Source organism: Ranitomeya imitator, chromosome 6 (genome assembly GCF_032444005.1).
Source record: "Ranitomeya imitator isolate aRanImi1 chromosome 6, aRanImi1.pri, whole genome shotgun sequence".
NCBI classification, from domain to species: domain Eukaryota; kingdom Metazoa; phylum Chordata; class Amphibia; order Anura; family Dendrobatidae; genus Ranitomeya; species Ranitomeya imitator.
Window position 1 is genome coordinate 437,156,091 of NC_091287.1, and position 15,700 is coordinate 437,171,790.

The 15,700-nt window shown below is 42.4% G+C and overlaps 1 protein-coding gene across 2 annotated transcripts in view; it reads right to left on the bottom strand.

Moving 5' to 3' along the window:
• TOX (thymocyte selection associated high mobility group box) overlaps nucleotides 1–12,687 on the bottom strand; it is a 422,063-nt gene extending 409,376 nt beyond the window's left edge. For both annotated transcript variants that reach the window (XM_069731383.1, XM_069731382.1), the window contains exon 1: nucleotides 12,239–12,687. In XM_069731383.1, coding sequence (XP_069587484.1) covers nucleotides 12,239–12,340 — 102 coding nt within the window. In that variant the 5' untranslated portion in view covers nucleotides 12,341–12,687. The remainder of the gene's footprint in view (nucleotides 1–12,238) is intronic.
• Between the last annotated feature and the right edge of the window lie 3,013 nt (nucleotides 12,688–15,700).

A 15,700-nucleotide genomic window follows, 5' to 3' on the forward strand; every position in this document is an offset into this window, starting at 1 on the left:
CAATTAAGACAAGATAAAATATGATAGTGTTTACAGGAGCATGTCTGCATGAGATCTGTATTAATTGCCTCTATTGCCAATTATTACTTTTCCGGCTACATTGAGCACGTAATTTTAATAATGCATAATAGAGATGAGTGTAAGTGATGTAGTCTTTTTAAGGTGACAACCTTTGTTGTGTTTATTAGAGGGACTATAATGTATTATTAATGCTCGGCAGCTGCACCTGAACTGGTGCCACAAATATAATCGGCTTTTATGGGCATCAGGGGAGTGAGATAGGAGGTATTTAATGACCAAAACTCATGATTAGCACTTGATGTGAACTTTACAAGGCAAATTACTTGGTGTAATGCTATTGTGCAAGTCCAGATGTAACTAGTCTGCTGATAAAACCCCAAAAAGAATTTAACAGTTTGAGAAGTGTACGATCCCAGGAGATTCATACTACTGTATGATAAAGAATAATATGTTTTCCTAAATGTAATCATCTTTTTTTTCCACCCTTTAAAAATTGCTTAATTAATATGCAGTTGTATTTTTCTTTTGATAATTAATTCTACAACCAGTTCTTTAAAATTAGATTTTTGCAATAAATTTCAAGAATTAAGCTTATAAAAGTAACAGCGTGATTTACTTCAAAAGCTCAAACCTGGCAAAGAAAAGATTACCCCATTAGCCTTAGTAACTGAACAGAGTACTGAAAAGTCCATTATGAATAGTCTTTTATGCTCCAGCAGAAAGTCATTAACATAAAATAAATCATTAGCTTTGATATTAAGCCTCCACTGTGAAGAGGTTTTTATTAATAATGGTCATGACTGCATCTGTCAAATGGTGAAATATATTCTTTTTTTTTTGTATAAAGAATGTCATCATTTTGCATTCAAGGTTTTTGAGGGGTGAAACCAGACCAAGGTTTAAATAATGCATTAGGCAGTAATCCCCTAAATCAACAACTAGAAGTAAAAAAAAAAATCCCAGCCTGTCCAGTTGGGAGCATTTGTTTTCTGTGTCCTTTTATTGCATTGTTTATATTCTTTTCAGTCTTTTTCCTAGTTGTATTCCAGAGTCAGACGTTACAAATTTCCACGTTTCTCGTTTTAAACTCGTTTTACAAATAGTTCACTCAATTGATATATGTCCTATAGTGAAGCAATAGCACAATGCCAGTTGTTACTATGATATTCTTGATCAAATACTTAAAATATCAATAGAAACCACAGTAGACTCTCCATCTAAAGCCTTTTAGGATTTCGGCCAAGGCTCCAAGATGCAAATATCAGATTCTGGAGCTTAGTTGCATAAACATCATCATGCTGTGCTTTTAAAACCTACCCGCCAATAAATAGTAGCAGGACAGTCTACAAATTCACTGATCCAAATACTGAAGGATTTTGACAGATTCCCTTAGCTAGATATGACATGTGTATCGATAATGAGCTTGTTTTGACTTGGTATGGACGAAGTCTTCTCATCTGAAAAGTATTTTGCACCCTCCATCTCAATACTTCAAGTTGCCAAGAGCACAAATGTTTTAGAAATACAGACGCTTTTAAACATTACGGGCAAGGGAAGCAAATCAAACACTGGATCAAAAAGAGTCCTTGGAAGCTCAATGACTAGAAATTATAATACTTTACATTAAACAAAAATCATACTGAAGAACAGCTGAGGCCATTAAAATAGACTTTTATGAACCCATCTGACATAATGCAATATTGATTTAAATGGCTTAACTCAAACCACGTACAAGATATATTAAATCAGCCAGTCATGGTTGAAAGGAATGGAAGTATTTTATGTCACTATAAACATGGATAATATGATTTTCATGGCAGATCTGAAATACCATATGTAAATATGCTTAAAAAGGAAGTATTACTAATTATACAACATGTACATCATTGGAATAAAACGAGTAAATGAAATAAAATAGACAACAAAAAACAACACCACCATAAAATGGACAAGCTTGTAATGACAAGTTCATCCAGTGCCATCCCATTACTTTCAGTCTTGTGACATTAAACACGTTTTTCTACAAAAATACCTTAGCTTTGTAACGAGTTCATGGTAGGCTTAGACGGTTGGCTGCCTGGAGCTTCAAACTGTCCCAATTCAGTAAGTTATTTTTCGATGGCTGGTAAGTGTCCTGAAATGACAAGCTTCTCTCGCGTCCTGTTTCCTCCTGCACCAGCTTTGGCTTTGTGGAACATTTCAAAGAGGTTTTCCAGGATTTACAGTCATACTCCTAAAGTATTAAGTTTTCCCCTATAGGTAGGATTGTGGATAACATTCTTATAGACTTAAGTCTGATCTTGGTAGCCCCACAATCCTGAGACCTTGATTGTGGAACCAAGGTGACGGGCTGTTCAGCACCCCATCTCAAATTAAGGAAAGGTGCGTATTCTCAGCCTACGCTCTATTCATTGTTTATGTGATTGCCGGAAACAGCCAAGAGTAGCCTTCTGCTATTTCTGGAGGTTCCGTGGACAATGGATTGAGTCGAAGTTGAGCATGTGCAGTGCACCTCTGCTCCAGTTAAGATGGGACTCTGCAGATTTATGATCATGGGACTGCGAGGGGTCAAAAGCAGCAGACACCTAGCAATCAGTAAGCAATCAATCCACTTTATGTATAAGGGAATAGGGCATAACTTAAAGGGAACCTGTCAACAGAAAAAACAATATTAATCTGAAGATATGGGGTTAATCTGTAGACTATCAGCATTCTTTACCTGCCCATCACAAGCACTCATCCGAACACTGCAGGGAGAAAATTAACTTTATTCCCCCTGGCAGCGTTCGGGTTTCAGTCATGGGGTGGTGCCGATGCGGGATCAGCTGCCGCTGTAACTGCGCCACTGGCATTCACTGAAAGCCAGCCCCAATGCAGAGCCAGTGTCAGTCAGGGCCAGGAGTGCAGTTAAAGTCGAGTAACTGTATACTCAGAGCAGTGACTGAACCCAAGCTGGCACCACCCCCGTAACTGAATGTTGAATGCTGGTGGGGGGATAAAGTTAATCTTCTCCCCTCAGCATTCGGCTATGTGCAGGCACCGGGCAGGTTAGTAATGCTATTAGTCTGCAGATTAATCTCATATCTGCAGGTTAATATTTTTTTCTGGAGACAGGTTCCCTTTAATATTTTGAGAACAACTCTTTAAAAAACAATTGTAAGAGAATGTGATTAATTAAAAAAAATTATTCACCTGTCACTCACTCTGGTGGTCCTGCTGGTTTTCATCAGCTTGTGATTATACACTGAACACACACAGAATTGCTGCAGCCAATCATTGGCTTCATTTATGATGCTAGCATGTACCATATAAGATTGTTGGGGCTAATGATTACTGATTGGCTGCAGCGGAAACGTGAACGTGAGGCACATATTGCAGTACACAGACACTGCAGTACAGGGTGATTTAAAGAGTGTCTACAATTTTTTAATCTTTTCTTTAATATGTGACAGGACCTGAAAATTCCTACAGATTGGTCTCGGGTCCTGGACCCATTGCCCAAAAAACATCAGAAGTGTGCTGCTTGGGAAGACTCATACAAAGAGAAGGATGACAGCACTCACTAAGTGGACGCCTGCTCTCGATCAAAAGGAACCTACTTGGAAATGTGGCAGCAATCAAAATAAGAGAGAACATTGTCCTATCAAGGTGTATAAATTGAAAGAGCTTTATTTTGCCATGTAAAGCATGATGTTTCGACCTGCAGTAGGTCTTTATCAAGTGTACTGCTTGGGAAACAGGAAGATTCAGGCTCCTGCCAAGCCCTCATACATCGCGGTATATCAGCTCCACAGAAGGTCAATGACAACCTCTACGGGCAGAAACTCCCTAACTACACTAACAGTAAGAAAACAACCTTCAGGGGACGCATTTTCTGAGGATCAGGAGCTTTGATTTTCATTACAAAGATGACAATGATTGGTGTGAAATGTGTGTCCATTTTTCAACACATTACATCATTGTTTACGATTTCCATATTATCGACCTACAGTGCATAAGTAGTTGAGTATGACCACACCTTTACACAAACTTTGCAATTCATAATATGGAGCTAATGGTGATCAATAGATCAATTTAAATGAACATTCATGAGAATGCAAGTCTATAGAAAGTGCTAAAAATACAGATTCATTGGTATGTCATCTATGTTATTCATATTGCATCAGGACTACTCAGGGCTGTGGAGTCAGAGTCGTGGAGTCGGAGTCCATTTTGGTGGAGTCAGAGTCGGTCTCATGGAAATTGAGGAGTTGGAGTCAGAGGTTTGGCTTACCGGCTCCACAGCCCTGGGACTACTTTGACTTTTCTAGTTGTAGCAGGCAGCCCATCTCATAGTAACATAGTAACATAGTAACATAGTTAGTAAGGCCGAAAAAAGACATTTGTCCATCCAGTTCAGCCTATATTCCATCATAATAAATCCCCAGATCTACGTCCTTCTACAGAACCTAATAATTGTATGATACAATATTGTTCTGCTCCAGGAAGACATCCAGGCCTCTCTTGAACCCCTCGACTGAGTTCGCCATCACCACCTCCTCAGGCAAGCAATTCCAGATTCTCACTGCCCTAACAGTAAAGAATCCTCTTCTATGTTGGTGGAAAAACCTTCTCTCCTCCAGACGCAAAGAATGCCCTCTTGTGCCCGTCACCTTCCTTGGTATAAACAGATCCTCAGCGAGATATTTGTATTGTCCCCTTATATACTTATACATGGTTATTAGATCGCCCCTCAGTCGTCTTTTTTCTAGACTAAATAATCCTAATTTCGCTAATCTATCTGGGTATTGTAGTTCTCCCATCCCCTTTATTAATTTTGTTGCCCTCCTTTGTATTCTCTCTAGTTCCATTATATCCTTCCTGAGCACCGGTGCCCAAAACTGGACACAGTACTCCATGTGCGGTCTAACTAGGGATTTGTACAGAGGCAGTATTTTGCTCTCATCATGTGTATCCAGACCTCTTTTAATGCACCCCATGATCCTGTTTGCCTTGGCAGCTGCTGCCTGGCACTGGCTGCTCCAGGTAAGTTTATCATTAACTAGGATCCCCAAGTCCTTCTCCCTGTCAGATTTACCCAGTGGTTTCCCATTCAGTGTGTAATGGTGATATTGATTCCTTCTTCCCATGTGTATAACCTTACATTTATCATTGTTAAACCTCATCTGCCACCTTTCAGCCCAAGTTTACAACTTATCCAGATCCATCTGTAGCAGAATACTATCTTCTCTTGTGTTAACTGATTTACATAGTTTTGTATCATCTGCAAATATCGATATTTTACTGTGTAAATCTCAATTCTGTATTCAGAATATCACTACAATATTAAGGAAATCCTGATAATATACTCAGGCTGCTCAACGTTACATGATCCATAAATACAATGGTGAAACAGCTCTAAGTTTGTAAATACATTGCCTTACTTCTCTTGTACCGATGCTAAGTTACAGTGTGTTTAGTAGAGAGCAGTTTTCACATTTTATAGCCTTCAGAGCTGAAATCAAAACTTTGTAAGTGGATTTTTTGAAGCGCCCTTAAAAGTATTCTACTAAACACTTGAAAAATATCACAAACTCATCCAAAACTATTTCATATAAAACTCGCCTTCTAATTTGTAGAGTTCATCTGTGAACATGTGACAAATTGTGTAGGGGCACAAAGAACATTTCTTTTGTAGAACCTTTCTAAAAGTCACACATTCTCTTCTTTACATTTTCTACTAGACTTTTGTTATTGTGTGCAGATTTGCATGGCAGATGGTGGCCTCTGAGAAGGTGTACATTTTTCTCCTGGATGAATGCCAGATCCATGTGGATCATAACATTCCTAAGCATTATGTAAATGAAAAAAACTGCACTGACCTGACTTTTTCTCAAAAAATGTCCATACATATGTATTAAGAGTCAAACACAGACTTGAATAAACATTTCTTTTGACCTAAATAAAATTGTTTCAAGATTGCCCAATACATTTGGTGAAAATAATTAAAATGGGTAATAAATCTGTTAAAGTTGAGAATGGCTTTAGGTCATACGCACAACCCGATGTATGAATAACATTTGTATTCAATGTCAGTCTACATATATGAAATGCAATGTTTGACAATCCAGTAGCTATTAGGGTTAGAACGACCACAATATATCTTGTAGATTAAAAAAACTTCAATCCACATTTTGACCCATAAACCCCACATCATTGGTGTATTCTGCTAGTTTAGACAATATCTATGCCATGAATAAGTAGACCAAACACTTGTCTTAAAGAGAATCTGTCATCAGGTCAAAAGTGGGCAGCTAAGTACGCTATATACTCGCGTATAAGCTGAGATTTTCAGCCCATTTTTTGGGGCTGAAAGTTCCCCTCTCGGCTTATACTCGAGTCATACCCGGGGGTAGGCAGGGGAGGGGGAGCGGGGGCTATCTAGTTATACTTACCTACTCCCGGCGCGGTCCCTGCAGTCCCTGCTTCTTCCAGCGCTGCATCTGCTTCCTTTATTAAGCGGTCACATGGTACCGCTCATTACAGTCATGAATATGCGGCTCCACCTCCCATAGAGGTGGAGCCGCATATTCATGACTGCAATGAGTGGTAACTGACCGCTCACTACAGGAAGAAAATGCAGCGGTGGAAGAAGCAGGGACTGCAGGGACCGCGCCGGGAGCAGGTAAGTATATGGGGAGAGGAGCGCTGCGCGATATTTACCTGCTCCTCGTTCCGGTGCGGCTCCGTCTCCAGCGTCCTCTGGCTGTGACGCTCAGGTCAGAGGGCGCGGTGACGTAGTCAGTGCGTGCCCTCTGCTGAGCGTCAGTGCTGGAGACGGAGCCGCACGAGGAGCAGGTAAATATTGAAAGCGCCGGCGTCCTGAGTGAAGAGAGGTGAGTATGTGATTTTTTTTTTATTGCAGCAGCAGCAGCATTATATATTGCACAGCTTTATATGGAGCATCTATGGGGCAATAATCAACAGTGCAGAGCATTATATATGGCACAACATTATATGGGGCCATAATGAACGGTGCAGAGCATTATATATGGCACAGCTTTATATGGAGCTTCTATGGGGCCATAATGAACGGTGCAGAGCATTATATATGGCACAGTTTTATATGGAGCATCTATGGGGCAATAATGAACGGTGCAGAGCATTATATATGGGGCACAGCTTTATGTAGAGCATCTATGAGTCCATAATGAATGGTGCAGAGCATTATATATGGCACAGTTTTATATGGAGCATCTATGGGGCCATAATGAACGGTGCAGAGCATTCTATATGGCACAGCTTTATAAGGAGCATCTATGGGGCCATAATGAATGGTATAGAGCATTATGTATGGCACAGTTTTATATGGAGCATTTATGGGGCAATAATGAACGGTATGGAGCATCTATTTTTATTTTTGAAATTCACAAGTAGCTGCTGCATTTTCCACCCTAGGCTTATACTCGAGTCAATAAGTTTTCCCAGTTTTTTGTGGCAAAACTAGGGGGGTCGGCTTATACTCGGGTCAGCTTAAACTTGATTATATACGGTAACTTCTTTTGTTTTTAAATCCACCCTACAGTTCTAGAGATAACGAACCTTAAGGACCTTTTTAGTTATTGCTAATTTTTACCATCTTAATCAAGGGGGCAGTGTTCACAGCGATAATTATGCAGAGCAGCCTAAAAGACTTACCCATAGAGAATCCGGAGAGAACTGCCCACTTGGTAAAAACTATACAAATGTGCACTAAATAAAAAAGGCCATATATCTTGAACTGTATAACACATTTAAAATGGCAAAACGGCACTCCGGTTAATAGAATAAGAGCAAAATCTAAATACTTAGAGTTGGTGAAAGGTCCTTTTTTACGAGAATTGTCCTGTGTCATCCTTTTCTTTTGTTACAATCAGTCAATTGGGTAAATCTTAAAAAATACGGTAAGTTGAGTCCGATTGGGAAAAAATATCACCGATAAATGTACAGTCACCATTGAAAGTGCTCACTTTGGGCTGTTTCAGGTAATTTCACTCACAGCAAATGGGAATATTCTAAACGGATGAATTTGAGCACTTTTTTTAAAGTGGATCCATGGCAAATTCTTCAACCAAGAGTGAAAAATGTGGACTTCTCATTGTTGGTAATGATGCCATTCTTCGAAATCAGACCCCACCTATCACAATTTTGTGATAATCTAGTATAATCTAGTCGACTGGTGATAATGAACGAACCAGACCCCCTTTAACTTGAAGCTTACAAATAAAACCTATTATTGTGGATCGACTGTATATAATATTTTTTGGCCATTTTGTCATCAAAAATGCATCTGTATAATGTTAGCTAAATTTAGATGAAGATATGAGATATGATGTTATCCCATAGAAGTAGTATATCCAGTAAGGCCTGGATATTGAACCATACCAGGGTTGGTAAATGGATCCCACAATGTACCAAATGTGTGATGGAGCTTGGCTTTAAAATGATATAAAAACAGAATATTATCACCTTTCTTGGTGCAGACATACAAATAGTGAAATGTTTGGAATCTATACATAATTATTGATTGTGCCCTATATGGAAAATACAACCAATGTCCACAAACTATAGCTCGCTGGGGTTTCGGTACAAGGAACACCTCGGGGCCCTACTACATTATATTATTTTTACGAGGTCTGTGCCAATGCGCTTTCATTGGACATATATTCACAGACAATGAAAAACCATTCCCGTTAAATAATAAGAGAATATTTAGTGATTCTGCTAGCCATCACTTATTATTTTAGCACTGAGAAAAGATTGTCTCTCCGTTTGGCCATTTCCACTTACAAGCAAATCAATAACAGTTAATTAGACTGAAAATTCAATTCAACAAAAAAAAAATCTTTCATAGTCGTTTGCGGGCAATGAAAAAGAATGATATTTCGAAACAACACATTAATGCAGTGGAAAGCGAAGAACACAAATGTTCAACCATTCGAAGCTTGCACATTCAATCCATTCATCTATGAAAGGTAATATCTTAAATGCTAGTCATATCCGACAACATAATAGCATGTTTTGGAGAGAGGTGGAAAGAATATCTAAAAAATAGCAAGGCTTGATGGGTAGGCTTAGAAGAAGTAATAACTAGGGTCTATAATGTAACATAATATGCGCAGAACATGAAGCGCTCCTTGCAGCAGAGGAGGGAGAATTAGCTATTGTACATTCATTTATCAGAAAATAGAAATTTCAGAAAATAGAAATTTCAAAACAGGAATTTAAAAAAAAATATCCAGTTCTCTGGGTCCTATTTTTACAACTGCAAGCTCTTTAGCAAAGTAATCTTTAAGCACCTCTCCGCACGCTTTCATTACCCTGAGAGGTAAAATATCTGTATAAGTAGAAAGTGAAGGGGTTGTAGACTTCATTTTCTCCTGAAGGAGCTTAGCTCACGAAATCTAGTGCACGCTTCTTTGAGGCTCACCATAGGAAGCGGTGTAGACCATTATTTTCGCTCCTACTGATGGCAGGGGTCAGGCTCCCTCTCGTCGGCGAGACTAACATCTGCTAGAAGTGTCAAAATATCATTATAGTGCTATCATTTTTATGAGAATAGACGTTTCATAATACAGAGAAACAGTCTACAAACACAACACCCCAAAGTGTAACGCCGCACGCTTATTATACATGATGAGGTACCCAGGAGCAACGGAAATAAGTCTTTACTTTTTTTTTTTCTTACTCTTCCATAACAACTACATTTATCTAAATTCGTCTGACACCTTTGTCAATTTTTATTCTGGATGTATTGTTAAATCGGGCGCCGAGGAACTTGATGTTTAAAGTAGCCTTGTATTGATTAGTGGCTGCTATTTGATAGCTGGACAAATGTCTGATAGGTAGCTATCCCTCAAGCTACAAGCATTACAAGATAGGCGTCTGGATGAGTTTGTCCAAGCTGCTATCAGATCCTCCAGCTACTTCCAACAGTAGCCAACCAGCACGACCGTAGTGACTGCAGAACAGCAGAGATCTATCTTCATTGCGTCCATCATCTTAATAATCATACATAATGGAAGCACTTAGGTTGGCGTAATTATATTCAATTCACACAGAAAAAAAAGTAAGACCCAAATATATCTCTTGTGTTCATTACCTTAATATCCTTCCATAAATATTGAATGTTACCACCTTCTATTATCACATCTAGTAAACAAGAGATACAATGTTACATTCCGGGGGTTTTGTTTAATAAACATCACACAAATAAACATATAATGATACATCTGGGAAGTGACGCTCAAGGACAAAAAGCTTCTTCTTCTTCTTCTTCCTCCAGGATAATGTATATTAATGGGAAGGAGAAGTCAGTAATGACATCAGATAGAAAACGCAAGCGGCTAACACACGTATGAAATTAGGATCCAACATTAAGAAGTAGTTCTTAATACCAGCAATTAGTGACTTACGCTAAGGCTGGAGACGTATCTGGTTACACGCGGTAAGGTCACGGAACTCAATTACATTACTGGTTTATTGTTACATTTGACTACAGTACATTGATGGAAAATACATTTTGTGATCCTAGAGGCCGACGACTGTTAAACAAAATAGAATAATTGCCACGTTGCCCCCCCCCCCCCCCCGTGTCATCCGGAATACTGTACTGTGTATTAAACATGCAAGTGTGCCGCCATCACTGGTAGTCATCAGCGACAGAAAACTAATTATCGGGGTTAATTACACAACCCTATGGAAGTGGGCAGAATTAAGAGCATTTAGTACTGGGTAGCTCAGGTATAATGTAACAACGCAGCGCACAATCCCAGAAGAGCGCACATCGTTTTTAATGGATATATGGAGACAATTATCTGCATTTTTTCAGCATTGATTGCCGCTAATAGGCTCGATAATACTATAATACCAATTCCGCGGTGACTCGCAATGCTAAACTTTTAATGGGAGCCACTTAGCAGGACACACACTGCACTTTCCCCAGCATGGCTGTAAGCCTGGAAAGCTGCCTTTGTCATGTAGTGTTTTGTGCTAAACAAGCTATTTTTATTCATGCACACAGACCTCATCACATCAGTGCAGGGGAGCGTAATTCATGCACACAATCGCCTGCTGCCACTGTGCAGCAATACAGCCATGATAGAAAATAACTCCAGACTTGGACAACTCCGGGCAACTTAAATCCCACGGTGCCCGTCCTGACCGGCGGGCGTAATAACCAAAAATAAGTCATGTCTGGGACGCTCAGGATGATTAAAACCCAGGCTGGGACGTTTTTGCGTCGAGACGTCGGTGTCACTTTTATGCACGTGTGTCAAGGGAAAAAAAAAGTCGTATTTATGAATGAATTATGCGATTTTCTGGGACACATACCGATTTGCTCTTTGTCAGTAATTTTTGGCTTTAGGAAGGGGCGTGTATAGTCGAATGTCATGCAAAGTAGCTCTACCGTAATGACTGAAGACATCAGGGACATGATCGCAATGTGTCGCGAAGGAAAATAGCACAAAAAAGATGGAACCGCACCATTAAAGTCCTTTTAATCCTCATTTTGGATTAGTGACCGGTTTGATACCCCTGCCCCCAGTGTTTGCTATGGTGTAGTGTACACTGGATTAGACATGTGGACATTTTTTTGACTCGCCCCTCTACAATCTATATATGCTGGTGAAGAAAGGATCTTTATTTTTTTCATTATTTTGGATGTGCTGCCTCCTTCTTTTGTATTTTTATATCTTTGATAGAAAACTTTGCCAATTTCCTTGCGGGGGACATTTGCACCCATGCTGATTTACTGATATATATATATATATATATACTTGTGTGTCTGTATATTTATTTATATAAACATATGTCTGCACACACATATCATATGTCTGTACACATGTTTGTCACTATGTATCAGTGCAGATTGATAGTGGAGCACAGCAAAACTCAGCAGTCCCAAGTAAGGCAGGTAACAATGCTGCAGGCTGTAAGTAGGGAGTAGATGCTGACACTACAACATGATAGCATGGCAAATGTGACAGTACAGCCCCGCTTATTAGGGTGAAAGTGAGATGTATGGTCTGGAGTCATCCAAATCTAACAGGAGCATTTGAGTGCCCCCCTCCACAATTACACACAGCATCCAGCAGCACATCAACTACCTAAAGTCCAGGGCAAGGCAAACACACAGTGTGGATACAGTACATGGCATGCAAAGACAAGCAAAGGCAATAGAAACAAATGAAATCACCTTGTTACAATAGTAGGGGTCCAAACAGGGGGCTGGTCCCAGGCAGGGGGTGTCAGGAGCTGCAGGAGCCTGTGCTGGAGGAGGGTAAAATCTCACATCCATCGCACTGTACACATCAAGGAAACTCCAATCTAGTTGTATGTCCAGCAGCAGAAAAAGACCCGAGTGATGCAGGAGCCAAGCACAGGGCTGGAGCCTCCTTCACAGCTGCAGAGACTGCGATGTGGTGGAAGTCACCCATAAACTCCACAGTGGCAGGGAGCAAGGTGGCACCAGCAGTGCACAAGTCAGGAACAAAGTAGTCACTGTGCCCTGGCGATCACTTCCTGGGTGTCCCTTGATTTCTCCCTCCAAATTCTGCTTTGAAGTTGCCGGATCGTTGCTGATCTCCTGTGAACAAGGGGATCTGTCTTCCCCCAGCCTGCAGAATGGCTGCCCCGTGCTCAGCTAGAGGAGGAGGGAGCTGTGCACGGATAGGAGACTGCTTTCTGCTATTAGACACGTTGGATCTGTTGACCTAAATAGCGCCATCTACTGGTACATGCTAACTTTCTCTTTGTCCTGAAAATGCATGCGCTGCGGAGTCCAGCAGCAGCAGCAGCACCAGCAGCACAGAGGATTATGTCACTACATGATTATTTGGACTTACATTTTTACCATTCCTTATCCTTGCACCTATGTACTTGCATTTATTCTGTTTACTGGAGACACATTGCAGTCTGGGTGCATACAGAGCCACTTCTCATTTACAGTCTGGTGATATGTCCATATTATAAACCTGGTAATGGGGAAAAGTTTTTTTTTTTTTTTCCCTAATTGGATTCCGCTGATTTGAGAATTAGTTTGTAGTATCTGCATTTGTGCAAACAAATCGTATTTTTTGTTGTGTAATGACAATAAAGCATTGACTCTATGTAAGAGACTTGAGCGAAATGCGATTGGATGAGATTCGTCAATTCTAGCCTACAGATCCGACCGACCTGTCCGAATTAAAATTGCCCTGGATGCCCCATGAAAAGATGGTTCTTATGCTCCAAAGGCTCTGCAAGAGGGGATTGAAGGGGTTAAAGAGTTGCAAAACTGTTGCTAAATATATTAGTACATGTTTGTCCTCTTAATTGCAAGCAGATCAGTGGGTATCTGAGGCCTGAGACCCCCACCAAACGCTACACCTCCTTACCCCATGAAGTGAGCAACACTGGAAGCAGGAGTTCACAAAGCAGTACACAGATTCAGTGGTTAGCAGGGCTGGACTGGCCATTTGGCAATTCTGGCAAATGCCAGAAGGGCCTGTCTGGTTGTGGGCTGCCTTGTCTACTACGTTGTTAACTGAATCAGTGTACTCAAGACATCCATACTGTTAAGGGTTGCGACGAAGCACAAAGTTAATGACTCCATCACTCACCCCAGCAGGCCACGGGTATCATTAGAAATATTGGTCTTGTAGAAAATCTTGCTTTCCTCCATCCAGGGTAATATTAGTATCCCATCTGGTGCTTGGGGACAGTGACAACATGGGCCTGTGTGATTTCAAATGTCAGGCTGAATTTCAGTCCCAGTCCGTACCTGGTGGTTAGCACTGTTGCTTTGCAACGCTGGAGTCCCGAGTTCAAAGACAACATTTACAAGCAGTTTATACAGGCTTGGACTGAAGGACAGGAGAATCCTCTGGTGGGCCTCTGTGCAGGATTGAGCTACCACCCTCTTACAGCGGGTACGGAAAGTATTCAGACTCCTTTAAATTTTTCACTCTTTGTTTCATTGCTCTGTGAGCGGTGTGTGTGCTGTGTCTGATATGTAATGTGAGTGCCACCACATATTATTGCTACCTTCTGTCACATTCTAGGTGAGCCTGTATGAGAATCTCATTATTCAGTTCCCACCCCCACAGTAATGCCATATTATGCTCTCCTAGTAAAGATGACACTATAAGTTAGTGCACCCCCATCCTACACATGCCCCATAGAGGCAGTGGGTACTTCAGTGTATTATTGCCCCTCCATGCCCCTTTAGTAGTCAGCCACCATGCTGAGGGTTATACTATCTCTCCATAGAGCAGTCTTGATAATGACAAGACGGCACGTCCATGGCTTCCCATCCTTTTTCCCTGTCATACTCACCTGGCATCTCTGCACCGTCTTCCTTCCTGTATGAGCGGTCACGTGGTAGTGCTCATTAAGGTGATGAATATGCACACATTCATGTCCTTAATGAGCGGTACCATGTGACCTCTGAAGACAGGACGCGCTGCCAGCGCTGAGACGCAGTTGCAGCCACTGCTGGAGGAAGGTGAGTATTACGTCTTCAGGGAGGGGGGCGGGAAGGAGGGAGGGAGGAGGGGGGGCGGGAAGGAAGGAGGGAGGAGGGGGGCGGGCACTTGACCCCGGAGTTTTACAAAAAAAAAAAAAACCTAGCAGCGCAAATCCAGTTACTACAGAATCTGCCGCCCCCTCTTTCTGCCGCCTGAGCCAAAGAGCTCAAATCGCCTCATGGTAGCAGCATCACTGTGTAGTATGTATGTAGTATGTATGTAGTATATAGTATGTTGTATGTATGTATGTAGTATGTATGTAGTATGTGTGTAGTATTTTTTTTTTTACATTCAACACATTAGCCGGAAGATGGGACTACTACTGTCCCATCATTGGCTAATATGTCAATCACTGTCACTGTAGCAGGCATTGTCCGATGGGACTTGTAGTCCCATCGGACAATGCCTGCACACACACACAGACCCCCGGTAGCCTGCACAGACCCCCGGCAGGCCCGTACAGACCCCCGGCATACCGCACAGAGCCCCGGCAGGCCCGCACAAAGCCCCGGCAGCCTGCACAGACCCCTGGCAGCCCGCACAGACCCCCGGCAGCCCGCACAGACCCCCGGCAGCCTGCACAGAGCCCTGGCAAGCCCCCACAGACCCCCGGCAGCCCGCACAGACTCCCAGCAGGCCCATACAGACCCCCAGCAGGCCCGCACAGACTCCCGACAGACCGCACAGACCCCCGGCAGCCCGCACAGACCCCCAGCAGCCTGCACAGAGCCCTGGCAGGCTCGCACAGACCCCCGGCAGCCCACACAGACCCCCGGCAGCCCACACAGACCCTCAGCAGCCCGCACAGACCCCCGGCTGGCCTGTACAGACCCCCGGCAGGCCCACACAGACCCCCGGCAGGCCCGCACAGACCCCCGGCAGCCCGTACAGACCCCCGGCAGCCCACACAGACACCTGGCAGGCCCGTACAGGTCCCTGGCAGCCCGCACAGACCCCCGGCAGCCCACACAAACCCTCGGCAGCCCGCACAGACCCCCAAGAGGCCTGTACAGATCCCCAGCAGGCCCGCACAGACCCCGCTCGCACACACAGACACGCACAGTGTCCGCCCATGCACCGCTCACACTCTTCCCCCCTCCGGAACAGGATGTATTTTTTGGATATCGGCCGATCCAATCCGATACCGATAC